The following is a 15,904-nucleotide window of genomic DNA, read 5'->3' as shown; positions in this document are numbered from 1 at the left end:
ACTGATAACGGTATGGCAATATAAAAGAACACCCAAGATACTGGTTTGGGATGGATTCTGACAAAGCATATCTCTCTCTCTCTCTCTCTCTGATTAAACATAAATCCAGCTTCCACAGTGGAATTCTGTTTTCACTCCTAAAAGGAATGAAAAATAGACTGAACCACTCATTCTGCTCTGGATGCTCTGCACAACTGTTGTCAGCATAAAAATAAAAACCAGTCCTCCTAGAGTTACCGCACATTCCTACTAGAGATACTCATTCTCTGAGAATAGTTCCAAAAATTAAATCTGTCATCTACCTGTTCATGGAACTTTTGACCTCTGATGATTCTTTGATAGCAGTGATTGTATTCTATGTGTCCAATATTCTGGACAACAAGCTAAAAAGTAGCAGTTCTTTACAATAGTTTAAAAGGATTCTTTGCCCTTTCTTTAAAGAACAGAGGTTGGGCTCAACTTTCCTGAGATGGAAGTTAATCGAGTATGCATTTCAGATGGATACATTTCAACACAAATCTGGGAAAGTACTACATAAAAAAAAATACTGTCCTTTGATATAAGTGGTTATGAAATTAAGAAGTAAATAAAAACTAGTCAGCTAACTAGAGTGTAATTATATGCAGTAAACAAACTGATTAAGAAATCTGTGAGAAATAATATAGAAGAGTAGAGACCTCCTCAGTGATACTGCAATTTAATAAAAGTTGCATATTGCAGAGCAGATTTCTGTGCTTTAGCTTTAAAAGCATTCAGACTCTCACACTCTTCCACCTATGCCAGAACAAACACATTTACATCACTGGTGTTTTTAGTTGCCTGGCATGAAAATAGAAATTAAATATTTTTTCTGAAGTGTTGCAACTTCTAAAAATTGTGTGTGGCATTTTGCTATCATTTCAGCAAGGCATCTGTCATTGTTGGAGACAGTTGGTGCCAGCAAATGCTAGCACATAAGTTTGTAATACTTTGCTCCTGACCATGAGCAGTGCAGCTTCCCAGGTGCCACTCTCATAGCTCTCACCTCCCACTCTTACAGATGTCCTGGTGATCATTCATCACCTCCATGATTTCCACTAAGAAGCAAAAGGCCCTCAACATGCTTCTCAGCTGCTGTTTCATCTCACCATGACTAAAGAAGCAAAGGTGTGCACATCATCTCCAAGGAACAACCTCTAATGAATGGCCTGTCAGCCATGTCTCTCATTAAGGAACAAAGGAGAAAAAGTTTGCATGGCTGATGCCTCTTCCATAAATCCCACATACAGGAAGTGTGTAAAAGTGGGCTACTTTAGGAGAAATACGTACAGTGAGCTTCCTTTATTTTTACTACTATTTTGCAGCTGTGTCAGAGATTTGTTCTGTCAAAGGCATTTCCAGCTGCTTTAATCTAAAATTCCTGCCTTAGAGAATGCCCAGAATACCAGCTTTTCATACTTTATTGCCTACCACTGCAGTTTACAAAAAAATTGTGAAGGGGATGCAGTCTTTAGGCTCCAGTGGGATGAATAGTTCAAAGGTTCATCACAAATCATTGCTTAAGCAAAAAACATGGAATTCACTTGGGCTTGCATGGACTTCTCTGTTGTGTTTGAATAGTTCCAATAAGAGAACTGATCAGCAATATTCATGGGAATGGACTTCTAAAAAGAATTTTAGAGGCTATTAATTCTGACCCCAAAATCTTCTTTCTGGGCAAGAACAAGGAATGTGGACAGTATATGTACCCACTGTATGTAGAATATTTTTACCTGCCAATACTGATCTAAGTTGTAAAGCTCTTATAAATCAAAGCCAATTTCCAGAAAATACTCAGTAAAAAAATTCTAAGTAAAAATTAATAATTGAATGCCTAGTAGAGTTACTGATGGTGGTAGTCAACCACTGATAAAAATGCAGCACCTCTACTTCTGTACAAACAGAATTCACTTTAAGGTTTGTAAAAAAGTAAGTAAATATGTGAGGTCTGTATTAAAAAAATAAATAGCTTTGTATTCAAAATGAGAATCATAAAAGAATCAGGCTAAGTCAAGCTGAAGCCTGAATAGAATATCGTCTTCAGAAGACATAGTTTGATTCAGTTGTTCTTTTAAACTAACTTTAGTGACAGGCATTCAGAATCATAAAGCATAGATTCGACACCCTAAAGGATCTCAAAACCTTAGTGAAAAAGTGATGTGTGGATCATTGGCAGGGGGAATAGAGGGAGGATAGCATGGTTTACATGTGGATTAGAACTTGTTTTTTTTTAAAAAATACATAAATAAAACACTTAAGACCAGATTCAAGGCTCAGATATGTGGCATATATACCAGATGCTTGTAAAAAACTGTTACTGCACTTTCAGATCTAACTCTGAGTACTCTATTTTAACTTGAAATTTGTTTTAGTATTTAATGTATTAGTGTGTGAAAATGCTTGTGCAACTGCCTTCTTATGTTTGATCATGCAGTTTCTAGGACCTCATGGGCAAATAGAACAATGTGTAGCTGGTTGTAATGCATACAGTTACAGAAAATACAACTTTTACGTGCAGGATTCAAGCCTTATTTTTTAAAAGATTCATCATTTGCTGCTGAACACGTCTTAGCAATATATAGCATTTAATCTTTCTTCTTCAATGTAGATGATATTTAGGTTAGAGGCCACCACTGGAGCTATGCTAGAACCTGGTCTTTATTCAGATAAGGAACACATGAACATTTCCTCTTCAGAGGGCTTTTCTGTCCATCTTGGGGGTTAAATTCTATCAATAAACACGATATGTTTTTAAAGTGCAAATGTGAATTCTGGTTTAGTTACAGAGTTCCCATCAAATCCATATGTGTGTGGGTGATTAAGTCTGGGGAAAGTGAATAGTATTAGTAAATTGTATATGGTACTGTTCCACTATTTACATACAATGTGTGTGTGTGTGTGTATATAATGTTTCATATTCTGGCAAATAGGAAGGCTTCTTTGCATAATGCTAGCCTTTGGCCACACAACAGTTTTTAGGAAATGCACAAGATGAGATAAAACCTTTAAAGATTTGACTTTATGGTATTTCATTAACTTCACAATAATTTTCTGTATTCCATGTGCCTTATCTTTGTTTACAGTTTTTTTCATCTAGTCTAGTACCAAAGGAAAAAGGTCTTCTCTTAAAAAAAGCCCCAAAATTGTCTGAGGGACCAAATTCTGTATTTGATGAGTAGGCAGATTACCACTCCTGAGCTTTCTATGGAAAGCCTGATGCAAGTAAAAGCAGTCTGGGGCTATTCTAAAATATTCTGTTGTGCCTGCTGCAATGCCAAGGAACTACATCTCTCAGTTAAACAGCTCCGCCTCTCACTGGTCTAAACATCAGGCTCCATGGTGGATGGTACAGGGCCACCTCAGTGCCATGAAAGGACAAGAATGGGACAAAATATCTGCACTTCAGCGTGAAGAGATTTTTTCCCTTTTTTGTGGCCATGGTATTCATATGCTAAATGCAGCATCCCCTCCCTGCCCAGAGATGAGAAAACATTGCACTTTCCACATCCAGAGATGAAGTCTCTGTGCCTCAGTAAAGGAAGAATATTGGTTTCCTGCTGTGATCACCCAGATTCATGTTATCACACTTGTTAACTTTTTTTTCTGAATTGGGTCTGGCTGAGCCCCACAGTGACCCTCATAGCGCCAGTGCTCTGTGTTGGTAACTAGAGGAAGGTGTTGATAACACACCAGTGTTTTGGCTACTGCTGAGTAGTGCTCGCACAGCATCAAGGCTGTCCCTCCAAAATTATCCCCTCCACACTAGTAGGCTGAAGGTGGGCAAGATCTTGGGAGGGGACATAGCCAGGACAGCTGACCTGAAGTGACCAGTTGGATACTCCATACAATATGACATCTGCTCTGGTATAAAAGCTAAGAGAAAGGAGGAGGAAGGGAGGGATATTTTTGATTTAGGACGTCTGTTTTCTGGAGCAACCATTAGGCATACTAAAGTCCTGCTTCCTGGGAAGTGGCCGAACATCACCTGCTGATGTGAAGTAGAGAATAATATCTTTTGTTTTCCTTTGCTTCTACATGTGCAACCTTTGCTATTGCTTCATTAAACTGCCTTTATCTTGATCCACCAGTTTTGTTTTTTTAATCTTGTTTTCTCCTTCCCCTGTTCTGCTGAGGAGGGGAGTGATAGAGCAGCTTGGTGAGCACCTGGCATCCAGCCAGGGTCAACCCACCACATTTTCCTAAAATGAATGTGCCTAAAATTAAGAACTTCATTGCTTCAGGTCCCTGTCAATGAAGGAAATCAAGCATCTCCAGTCAGTTTTTCTGATCTTAGGTCAACTGACTCCTGCTGTAGTGATGCACATGGCTCTCTAATGGTTGTTGAGGCAAACAAGGGTGGTCAGGGTCCTGCTTTGGCTGCTCCAGTATTTTGTTTAAAATTAGGTATGTGAAGCTCGATAAGAGAATCTTCAGAGAACTGTTGTTATTCTGAACTGAAAGTAAGCAATGTGCAGTTTTTATCTCATTTCCCTATGTTGTCTTTAGTATGCCCACTCCAGGAAGCTGTGACTTTGTCTGCTAGAAAGTCTGCAATTCTCTGTACATAAGAATGCTTGACTAAAGTGTAATGTTAATTGATCTGTTCCTACAAAACAGCTGGCTCTCATGAACTGCGAGAACTGGTGGGGTATATCACCTAAAAAGTGCATTCACCAGTGCAGCTGGGAGTACGTTACACCCTCATTCACTCACCCTGTGGATAGCCTAAATAGGTTTATAGGGAACTGCGCTAAATGACTGAGCATGCAGACCCTTAAATGCTCTGGGATGACAAACCTCCAGCCCTTGTTCCAAGTCCCATCCCAACTGGCCTCAAGTTATGTCTTCGGGTGGTACCAGGATGGCCTTTTTGATCACATATTTTGATGACTTCTGCAGGAAACATCACACGGTCAACACTATGTAACTATGAGTCCTAAGTAGTCATGCAAAATATGTCAATTAAAGTATAATGTGCTTCTGAAGTTGTTTTCATTAAATATTGGAATTTTTTTAGGGATGGTATAGCTGCCAGAGAGGCTTAGGAAGTAAACAAGTCCTTTATTCCCAGAAGTCTCCCACAATCTGCTCCAAAATGTTATAATGGCAAATTTCAGTAGGTTAATAAGGCAACTTGAGTAAGTAGTTTAAATTAATAGGTGATTATATTGATGGTATGTTATATTAATGATTTCCATCATATTGAGTAGGTGAGCTTCTAGGAATAACAGATTGCTTTCCTCAGACCAGGAAACAGACATATTTTTGGTTGACGTTTTAAAAGGACTATACCTATTTTGGTACAGCCTGGGATATAGGGGGAAGACACAAGTTAATTCTGAAATCTGTGTGGAGGTGATGTTTAATTTGAGTGCCCAAACCATAGCCAGTCCAATTTCTCTACAACCAGATTTGCATGCAGACATATGGAGAGACTGCTAAGCAGCCTGGAGCCTAAAATCTGCTACAAGGAAACAATGCCATCATGAATATTTTCTTAATTTTTACAGTTATACCATGATAATGGAACCAGGTTGGTACCAATAGCTCTTATACAAAGAGGAATGAAAAGTCATGATATGTAAAGGCTGAAAATTCTTCCTGGGCTCAGGGTGAGAAGATCAAGGGAAGAATGAGAAGCCACAGAAAATTTGTTGCCTGGATAACTTCCTAAAGTTGTATACTACTGAAGTCTTGCCTTTCTTGTTGCTTTTCCTCCTGTGCAGTCATGAGGTACCACAGCAAGGAATGCCAGGAAGAAATTCAACATTCAGAAAATATGAATATTTTTAAGTTTTGGAAAAATGTAGAGAGATTTTATGGCGTTACATTTCTTTTCTTGACAGTTACTTTATTGTAACAATTATTTTCTGATATGAAAGATCTAAGCTACACTTCAGTTAATGAAACTGGCCAGCAGTTAATGAAACAAGACCATCCTATCTCAGCAAAAAATCTCACCTCTGTTATACTGCAATAACAGCAAAATTAGAGGAAATGTAATGGACTTTCCGTAATATGTACAAGCCAATCTCTAGCCATTCAAATGGCTTGATATTTAGCCCATGAACCACTCTGATCAGCTCACTAAACATTTATTCTGCTAAAGTCTGATTTCTTGTGAGGTGGTGTTCTCCCCCAGCTACTCCTCTTGCAATTTAAAGATCTGACTTTATACATCACAGGTTTGGAGCAGTGTCTTTTGAGGGTGGGGGGAGAGCAGGGGGGATTGGATAACTGCCCAATTTCATATGATAAAAGTGAAATTCTCTTCTGTCTGCAGGACAATCCCCAGGGAACAACGTATGAAACCCAAACTTAAATAAAATCATATCCTGTTTGCAAACATCATATTCCCTTTGCTTCTCAGTAATCTGCACCCATAAACCCTAGCACAGCTTGAGAGCCCATTCCTCATCTAAACAAATGCCATAAGCCCCTTTATACTTTTACAACCATGTCAGAAAATAATATTGACTGCCAATAGTGATGTGATTGGAGTTGCCTCCTCTGAGCCATAAAAGAAGCAGTCTGTTATCAATTTCTTTAAATGCATCAAGGGAATTATGGGTCGGTTCAGTTCCAAGTTATAAATGACAATTCAAAAGCCGCAGAAGTGTTTGAAGCTGGGAGCCGATGATGACATTATCATAAAAGCCTGCTCTTCTTTGCTTTTGTGGGTTTTTTTGCCTATCAACTAGACAAAAAAATATGGCTGAGAAATGACTTCAAGATTTCTTCACACAGCAGCAGGTCAAACAGGCAGGAAAACAATCACTATTTTTAGTGACAGTCTGAGGCAAGGAGATGAAACTTACTCCCACTGAAAGTAGATTTCTGCTGCTTTCATTGTCTTTTTCACAGCATAACAGAAGGGAAAGAATTGCAATAGATTGATTCATTGATCAAATGATCAGTTATGGCTCTATTGGCTGTTTACAGATGAAAAATTGTGGATGGTCTGATAATCCACAGAACCAAAAAGTAATTTGTGATTATTTTCCCCATTTGGCCACTTCACCTGCAATCTACCCACCTCTCCTGGAAAACTTTTCACATTCCAAACTTCTGACCAGCTGCAAGAAACCATCTCTTGTTATTAAAACTGCTGGCCCTAGAGCTGCTAGTCTCTCTTCCAAGACAAAGAATTTCATCCCCCTGGTATTAGAATTTTTTAACAACAGTTGGTTCTGGAACAACCTTAAGCTTGCAAAAAGAATAAAAAACATTATTGTAAGAGGGAGGTCCCATACTTCAGTGGATGTTATACTGCTGACCCTAGATAGTCCTCTGATAAAAAATTAACCACCATTGAAAGAAAACCTGTTCCGAGCAAATTTAGGTTAGATTTGGAAAAGGTTTTTTTTTCTCTCTGTGGGACATCTGTTCAGTTTGACTGTCAGTATGAAACAGCTTTGTGCTTTTAGATAGATAATTATTACCTATATAGTTTCTTATAGAACTATAAAGTTTATTGTTTGATTTCTTCTGAAAGCCTAACATATACCAAACCAAATTCGCCAATGACCCTGACATAATCTGTCCCTATCACTACCTGAAAGAAAATTCATATGGATGAAAAATGTTTACAAAATCAGTAAATATAGCTTTACATGCCTTTTGCATGGGTACAAAAGATTTAGAGCCATGATGGAACAGGATCAGAAAATATTAGTTATAGACAATGCCTCTTGTTTGCTTTTCACAATTCTTGAAAAGAACTTTTCTTTACTGTAACTGTAAGTAACGTCCAAAGAAGAGGATCCCTGATCCTGACTGCAGTTTATTGGTACTGTTAGAACAGAGATAACAATGAGATCAATAATATAATAGAACTCAGAGTTACAGGGGTTAGCTGGACCTTTGTCTGTGAACAATGCAAACCATCCCAAATTCATGCCAACACAGCCTATAGCACATCAGCTGATCATGTCTTCAATGCCTGTGAAGTCCTAGATACCAGCGCTTGCTCAAAAAGCAGTTTCCATATTGTCCAGTGATTCTTTCATGTGAAACATATAAGCTGTTTGTGAAGCAGGGGCTCAGAGCTAGGAATGTACATTATTTATAAATGTATGACAGGTAGATCATAGCCTTAGGTACATGGGCTTTATCCTACTAATGCTCTGTCTTGCTGGTCCAGTGCTCTTTTCAACAGTGGCACAGCTTCAGCACAGAGTGTGAGGGTCCCCAGCCAGAAACAATGGGACCTATGATCTCCTCAGTGATAACAACATCTGGTAAGAGATGGGGGCTCTGATATTAAATCCAGTCTGGCAGTGGAGAGAAATTAGTCTAGGTTTCCCATCCCCTGTGTAAGTAGCCTAACCACTAATCTATTTAATAATAGAAGAGCTGCAAATAACAGCCAGCAAGGTCCCCATATAGTTAGAATACAATAGGATCAAAGAGCTCTGAAAACCGTTCTCCAAGAGGCAGTCATAAAGTCTCCTGCAAGAAGGGAATCCTTTTTTGTCTTAATACTTTCTCACTGTATTCTTTAGCAAACAAGTAATGAAGCAAGCAAACAAGAAAATAAATGAGAACAAAAATTTTTAAGAGTCACTTCTTCCATCCTTCCTTAAAATCTTTGCATGAGCTACTTTTGGCCTTACATTGACCAATCACTACTTTATAACCTATTAAGTTGAAAGCTACTAAGTAGCAATGCTGCTTCTTTCTTTCCACCATCGTTTTGAAAGTAAACTTAAGAACTGCTTTCCACACAGTGTGAAGCAGCTCCCTTTCCCAGAGCTCATCTTAACCAATAGACATCTAAATATCACTGAAAGAGAGCTCCTAATCTGATTATTTACCTTGAAAAAGGTCATAACCTATTCCTTTAAAAGAGCCCCACAGCAAGCCTGACAATAATAATATGTAGAAAGGCAAAGCAACTAGCAAAAAAAATAAATAAAAGATCCATTTCTACAACATGTTCTTTAATCCAATTTCCATGATTTTAAATAAGAAATAAACAGATTCAAAAAAACTGTAGATAATTTTAAATGCTTTAAAAACCAAAGTTATAGTGAGCATTTCTGACTTGCATTAGCTTTAGAATGGACAACATACTTTCATTAGTAGGATTTAAAAGCACATCTCTATTCATGATTTTTAATACCACAATAACTTGTTTCATAGAAAAATCTTATACTTTAATTTTCAAAGCATACCATAGCCCTATTTACTTTCCAAAGCCCTCAAAGAGATTTGTCAAGAAATTTTTACACCAGCTTCTCACTCAGAAGCCCAAACATCCTTTCTCAACTTTGTCTCATTCAGTTTTGTCTAAACTTCTTAATAAGTGCAACAACTATGTGAAAATTTCTTTTTTGATGCAGAAATATATGCATGTTTATGTGTGTGTGTGCATGTGCGCACACAGTATTGCATAGAGGTGCATGTGGACATGTATGCCTACGTGTCAATATGTAATGTTAGTTGATCCATATACAGAAATGACCTCAAGTTTCAAAATTACCAAGTTGCTGGCCACCAGGTTCCAAACTGCAGGTAGAGTCCTCAGCAAGCTAAGTTCACAGTAGAGGAGCTGGAATGATTACCACTTCCTGATTCTTTGTTCCTTAACTCATAGCTCATGAATGCTCCAAAATTACTAAATACTGAAAGTTAAAATGGAATTTTTCTTTTTTATGTGTTAAAACCTTACAAAATGACTATTTCTTCTGTCAGGTATCTCATAATAAATATTAAAAACCCCACTATAAACAAGACTAGTATGGTATGGAATTTATCCTTTGTGAAGGATAAAAGTAAATAAAATGTTAGAAGGTTGCATTGGAAGTTGACCTCTAGAGATTGTGGCTTTATTCCTGCATACTCCGAAACACTGAAAGGGAACTAAAATATATATGCATCATCTAGCCAGCCCATCAATATCCAATAATATCAACTTTTCACTTTGATATTGCTGATATCAGTAAATAATGGACCCAGCTGGACCAAAAGTGTAGAATGCTTTTGTGGGGAAAAACCCCTGTATGTGAAAATTTATTTATCCCTGGTATTATCTCAATTCTACATGTCATGTTTTTCAATAATTTAGAATAATTCTTTTACCTAGTGTTGCAACAGATTTTTGTCTGCAGATTTTTGTCTGCTGTGTCCTAATACTTGCAAGCTTGTATTCCAGAATGAATCCATTTCAAAACAGGACAAAACAATGCTCAAATAATTTATTAGTTTAACAACACCCAAGTTATTAGCTAGCAACTAGTGAGCACTTCTCATGCTAAATGTTAGCTTTGGTAAATTGTTTGTCCTTTCTGAGAAATGTGAAGCTATATTTACTTTTCAACAATACGCAAAACAGCTTATCCAAAGCTCATTTTGCTAAAACAATTACACCCCTGTTACTTTCCTGAAAAATAGAGCTCATGTAAAACACCCAAAGTAGGACAACTAAGTGTGCACATTATCACAAAATATGTTCTTGTCCAACTATTCCATATGTTTGCTGTAATGTACTGTCTTCTGTGTCTTTGAAAACACAGTATGATAATGGCTCAGGTTTCATCTCTACATTTTTTATCAGCTTCTGAAGACTTTGTACTGATAATGCAGTACTGCAAAATTCATGAATGAATACATATGTTGTATGCTTTCCCTTTTGCGAAAAAACAAGCATCTACTTACCCCAAGTCCCCCACAAGGCAACAAGGAAAAGAGTTTTTGAGACACGCTTCCTATATATTAAAGAAAAAAAAGAAACAATAAACATCATTTATCAAAAAGACATTTAAATACTGGAACAGTCATAACTCTTTACGGTAATTCAGATTTTGGTATCACACAGTGAAAATGCCATATATTAGAATAAAAAATGTTAATAGTACTTAGAAAGCAAATCAGCCATGGGACATTTAACAATGTCTTTTGCAACAGTGACAAATCTTAAGACTGGTAAGCAGTAATTTCAAAGGAGTATAATGATCGAATCTCCATAGAAAGTCACTCTGAACTAATCATCCTGATATCTGTAGCTGATAAGCAGCTTGCTTAAGCTAGTCATCTCAGCAGCTCCTACAGCCAGTGAAGTGAGGTAGTCACCTCTACCCAGCCTAGGTGACTGATGGGGTGAATTATACTTGAGAAGTGCCTGTTTCTTTTCACTGACGACAGAGGGAACCTCATTAAGCTTACATGAAACTGCTAAGTTCTTAACTTCATCTCTCCTAAAGAGTTTCTCGTTTGAAAATTACAACCTTCGTCTTCCTATCTATGCAAAAATACTGTTCTCTTCATTTACATACCATCACTGAATACACTAATATGTTAAAAACACAAAATGAAATAGTACTTGTTTCAGTATTACTTAGTAAAGACATTCTACTAAAGGGAACAAAAACTTAAGAGGCTTTAGAATATAATTTCTAGCTTACTCAGCTCTATACATTAGATAATGTGATAGGGTTTATCTTAATATTTATACTCACTTTTTATTCATTCATGTTTTCTTTTTTTGTACCACTGAACTCACTGTTTGTCTTGATAAGGGCAATATGAAAACCGGGTAAGGATCTCAGGATTTGATGCATTTCCTATCCCAGTGTGTAATCTGATCCTAAGGCAGCTGTGGAAGAGAACATAAGCTTTTCCCCTGCTGTATCACAGAACTGGCTTTGTAACTTTGCCATCTGGAGGAAATGTTAGATAGTGAATCACTCAAGTTACCTAGAGGAGCCACCCATTGTTATGGAAGGGGCGAACGCTGCAGTTACTCATGTTTAGCAGGTGCCAGTGAAATGCATAAGGACAATTATAAGCCATCATCTTTGAAGTATGAGAGACCAGACTGCAAGGGCTGAGATGAAGAAAGTGCTTTACACTTCGAGTAAAATCCAAGATGCATTTTTAACCGACTAGAAGCCTTTGATCAGTTTGCACAGTGTGCGAGAGAAGCCAAACAAAACCTCCTGTGGAGCTACCAGGGGAAATGCAGGTGCAGCAGCTATGCAGAGTATTCTCATACTGTGAGTCCTAATGGCCCCAGACATGCAAGGAAATGTTGGCGGCAGGAGATTGTCAGAGTAGAGGTACAGGAGGAGTTTCCAGATCTCTTGCTAAGCAGATCCAGGGACCAATGCGAACAGCAATTTTTGATTTTTTACTGTGGGGAAGATCAAAAAGTCTTGAGAAGATAACTAAAAAATGAGTGCTCTTAAAGTGCCAGGAGACATTAATGGAAACATAAGCTGTAAGTTGAGATGAAAGAAGGCATTTTCAGAATATTGGATGACCAGACCTTTTTTCTTAAATTCTGTTGCTGTGTTGGGACATAAGAGAGAACAGATGAATTCTCATTTATCTCCCTGCAGCTGGGCACATTGTGCATGGTAAACACTATTAAAAACAACAAACAGAAAGTGAAAAAAGAAAAGCAGATGGTGAGGAAGGACACTAAAATCAATCAGCAGATAGTATTAAAATGGGGAGAAACAAGCACAAAGCCTTTTCAATGTATCAAGAAACTTGCCTGAACAGTCACTTCTTATTACACAGTAGTCAAAAAAGCATATAACAGATGTTGCAGAACAAGAAAAACATTGCAATTTCATGAAAAGAACAGTGGGGAAAGGTTCTGCTAAGAGAAAGTGAGACCATCACTTTGCTAGTCTCACAAAAAGAAAAGCGATCACAAAACTCTTCGCTATAAATGAAAATGAGTAGCAAAAAGCAAACCCTGAAAATGAGTTGAACTGAGAATTTTCCATGATGTTTGGAGCTAATATCCCAGTAGAACTTGGTAAATAGCAGTCACTTTACAGTAACACCCTTCTACACCCTTGCATACCTTCATAATAATAGCAAAAAAGATATTAGAATACTTAAGTAAGATAGAAGCCAAATCTAAAATAATCGTACTTTTTTTTGACTTTGCATCAGGCCAGACTTTGCGGTCACCAGCAAATGGCTTGAGAAAAAAGATCTTTCAGATAAGATTCAGTACAACAATCTACTGATAGAACTAGAAATATTATCCAAGATTTGTATTCTAAAATTTCTACCCACAAAGGCAGTAGGAGCTGGTTAGTCAAATTAGGTGCTAAGGCACCCAGCACTGACTGAGGTCAGGGCCCCTGCAGAAGTTAAGGAAGCTGCTTAGAAAGTTGGCAATTGGGGACTGAGAGTATAATGAGCAGGAAAAACGATGGGCAAAAGCTCTCATTAAAAAAAAAATAAAAAAAAATTAAAAAGTGTGTTCACTTGTGAAAATTAACAGTTTGAGGAACCTGATTGTTTTCAGTGTCATCCCTCAAGAATGAAGCCATTTTTGCCAAGCGGTCATTTTTTCACTAACTTGAAATTGCAATTGCACGGAGGTTCTGTGGATGCATCTTTTAGTTGTAGTCTAAATACTGCCTTACTGTCAGGGATGTGTTGATGGTATAATTCTCTTTTACAAACTTGTAATTATTGGAAACTTGCTTTTTAGAAATACTTTCTTCATTATGTTTGGAGAAGGAAAAGGGAAACTAATTTGTTAGACCTCTTTGATAACTGTTCTGCTCTTGAGCTTATTCAAAGAGATTTGAAAGGCTGTATTCTGTCACATGAAACCATAATGTGATGTGACACGTAGCCTGTATATTAGTTTCCTTCATGTCGAGACAAAAGATATATATAGCGCATATATAGTGCAACATAAAACATTGCTTAACACACACAATGAAATACAATCAGTCAAAAGCTTAATTATGCAACAGTGTAGAAGTGGAAGTGATCATTTGCAATAGCTGCATTTGTAGGCCCTGATGCAGGGGAAATAAAGCCAAGAGTTCAAGACAGTTTATACTCTGAAACCATTAAGAATATGTGAATGATAACTGTGTTCATGATTCTTACCAATTTCAGTAGTTCACAGCCATTTTACTTTGCAGTCTTCCAGAATAGTTGCTTTTTTTTTTTTTTTTTTCCTGAACAGGGACACTGAAATAAGCATTTTTTGACAGGTAGCACATTTCTAGCCTTAGTCATACTTAAATTTCACTCCTTAAAGTGTTCATTTTCTGTTTGAAAGGTACAGAAGTTGCTTGTTAGCAAAAAGAAAGAGCTTCAGACAAAACAGATGTACTCCTCTGAACAGGGACAGTTTTTTGGAGCACAAGTGGAGAACAAACTGTGCCTCTGTCTTTTTGCATGTGTAGAGAAGAATGGTTAGGTCTTCCTTTTCCTTAGGATGCAAAGCCACAACTTGATGGAACAGTTTCTGTAGAAAATCAGTGCACTTTCATTGAGACAGAAATGTTTTATGAGATGGTGTTGTTATTGATAACATTTTTAATGAGAAATATTTGTTTTAGATTTTTATCCTTTGCTAAAAATAATTTTGAATTGTACTATACCAAGATGTTAATTTTAATGTCAGGATTGGTTAGGTTCAGCCTCACTGAACTGGGGACAATGAAAGGTAGAACAGCCACACTGAATTTTAGAAAAATATGAGACAAGTTCATTCCTTTACACAAGACTCTGGAAGCCCAAACTATTAGAGCTTCCAGCCAAAAAACAGGCACATGCAAAAGCATGTGGGAAGGGTGTTTCATTGACTGTTGTCTTGGTAAAAGGCCATGTGAGATACAGCAAGAAAGAATCCTGGAAACAGAGACAGAAAAGGGAATTAAGCCAAGGATATGCTCAGAATATATGCTAGGAGTGTAATCTTGATACAAATTTAAAAGTAAATCTTTTGGACTAAGTGTCAAATAAAGAAGGCAAAGACTGCTGAGTAAAGAACTGTGGACAAAGAAATGTTTTTCTGAGATTGGGTACACAAAGCTTTCTGCATTCTCTGTACAAAGGCAGAAACACAATGAGGATACCTAGTCCTTCACCTTCTAGCTGCAACTACACACTGAATCCCATATACTGGTCAACCACTGAGATCCAAAATGGGAACAGTATTCTATATGAATATATGTTATATTAAATAATGTGAAAATTAAAATAAAATGAATCAAACCCAACAAAATTTAAATGTAATGCTTGACTCTATCAAAATGGAACATTTTGACAATGTTGATGAGCTCAAATCAGAATGTTTCCAGATTTTCATTTTGCAGGAATTTAGAGTATTTTCTTGGGATGACATTTTGTTTGGTTGGGGTTTTTTTTGGTTTTAAAGGAGGATTGCCTACTTTGGAAATTAAAGCTCCTGAGAATGTATTGTATTGTAGTATTTTTAAGTTTTGGTGGTGCTTTGGCCAAGAAGATGTGTAAACTTAGGTAACATTGTGATCAAGTAATTTTTCTTATCTGCTTATGGCTCACTGAAGCAACAGTCTGCCTTACAGAAGAAAGTCTTAGCATTAGTTTCCAAAGCAAAATAATTGCTATATATTATTAGAACTGTGTCAGCGATTCCTTTTGATGGCTAGTATTGTTTTTGTTTGGGTTGGGTTTCATTACACTTAGGAAAAGCTCCACATCTTAGAAGAAGTTATAAAAATAGCTGAGAATGAGTGTGTTGCATCCAGTGTGCTGGGACAATAAAGGGCAGGATTTCACTCACAGATTATTTCCAAAAGGCACTACTTTTTTATGTTTTTTCCTTTCACATTCTCTGTAGCAGGTCTGACAAGTAGATCTGCTTCATGCTACACTCATGACAGAGTTCAATTTAACCCTACTTTTCTATTATAAAAAGCATATACTGAGCATTGGCTGTGCATGAAGATATTTGATGTGAAAATTCTGTCAGTTTTCTGCTATTCTGTACATCCATAGGTCCGTTCCATATTTTAAAGTGTTTTCACTCCCTATTACTGAGAAAGATATCATATCCTGCATAATGGGAAGGCATTAAAATAAAGTTCACTTATTAGCAAGACTTAGGCATGTTATCTGTACTCAGGGTGGCTGA

General features: G+C 37.2%; 1 protein-coding gene across 1 annotated transcript in view; it reads right to left on the bottom strand.

Annotated features, from left to right (window-relative positions):
* The window catches only part of HDAC9 (histone deacetylase 9), a 485,060-nt gene that overhangs the window by 119,970 nt on the left and 349,186 nt on the right, over positions 1 to 15,904 (bottom strand). Inside the window, exon 17 of the mRNA XM_055706591.1 lies at positions 10,678 to 10,727. Coding sequence (XP_055562566.1) covers positions 10,678 to 10,727 — 50 coding nt within the window. The remainder of the gene's footprint in view (positions 1 to 10,677; positions 10,728 to 15,904) is intronic.

Source organism: Falco cherrug, chromosome 4 (genome assembly GCF_023634085.1).
Source record: "Falco cherrug isolate bFalChe1 chromosome 4, bFalChe1.pri, whole genome shotgun sequence".
NCBI lineage: Eukaryota > Metazoa > Chordata > Aves > Falconiformes > Falconidae > Falco > Falco cherrug.
Note: the sequence above shows the minus strand (reverse complement) of the source record. Positions and strands in the feature narration are given on the sequence as shown.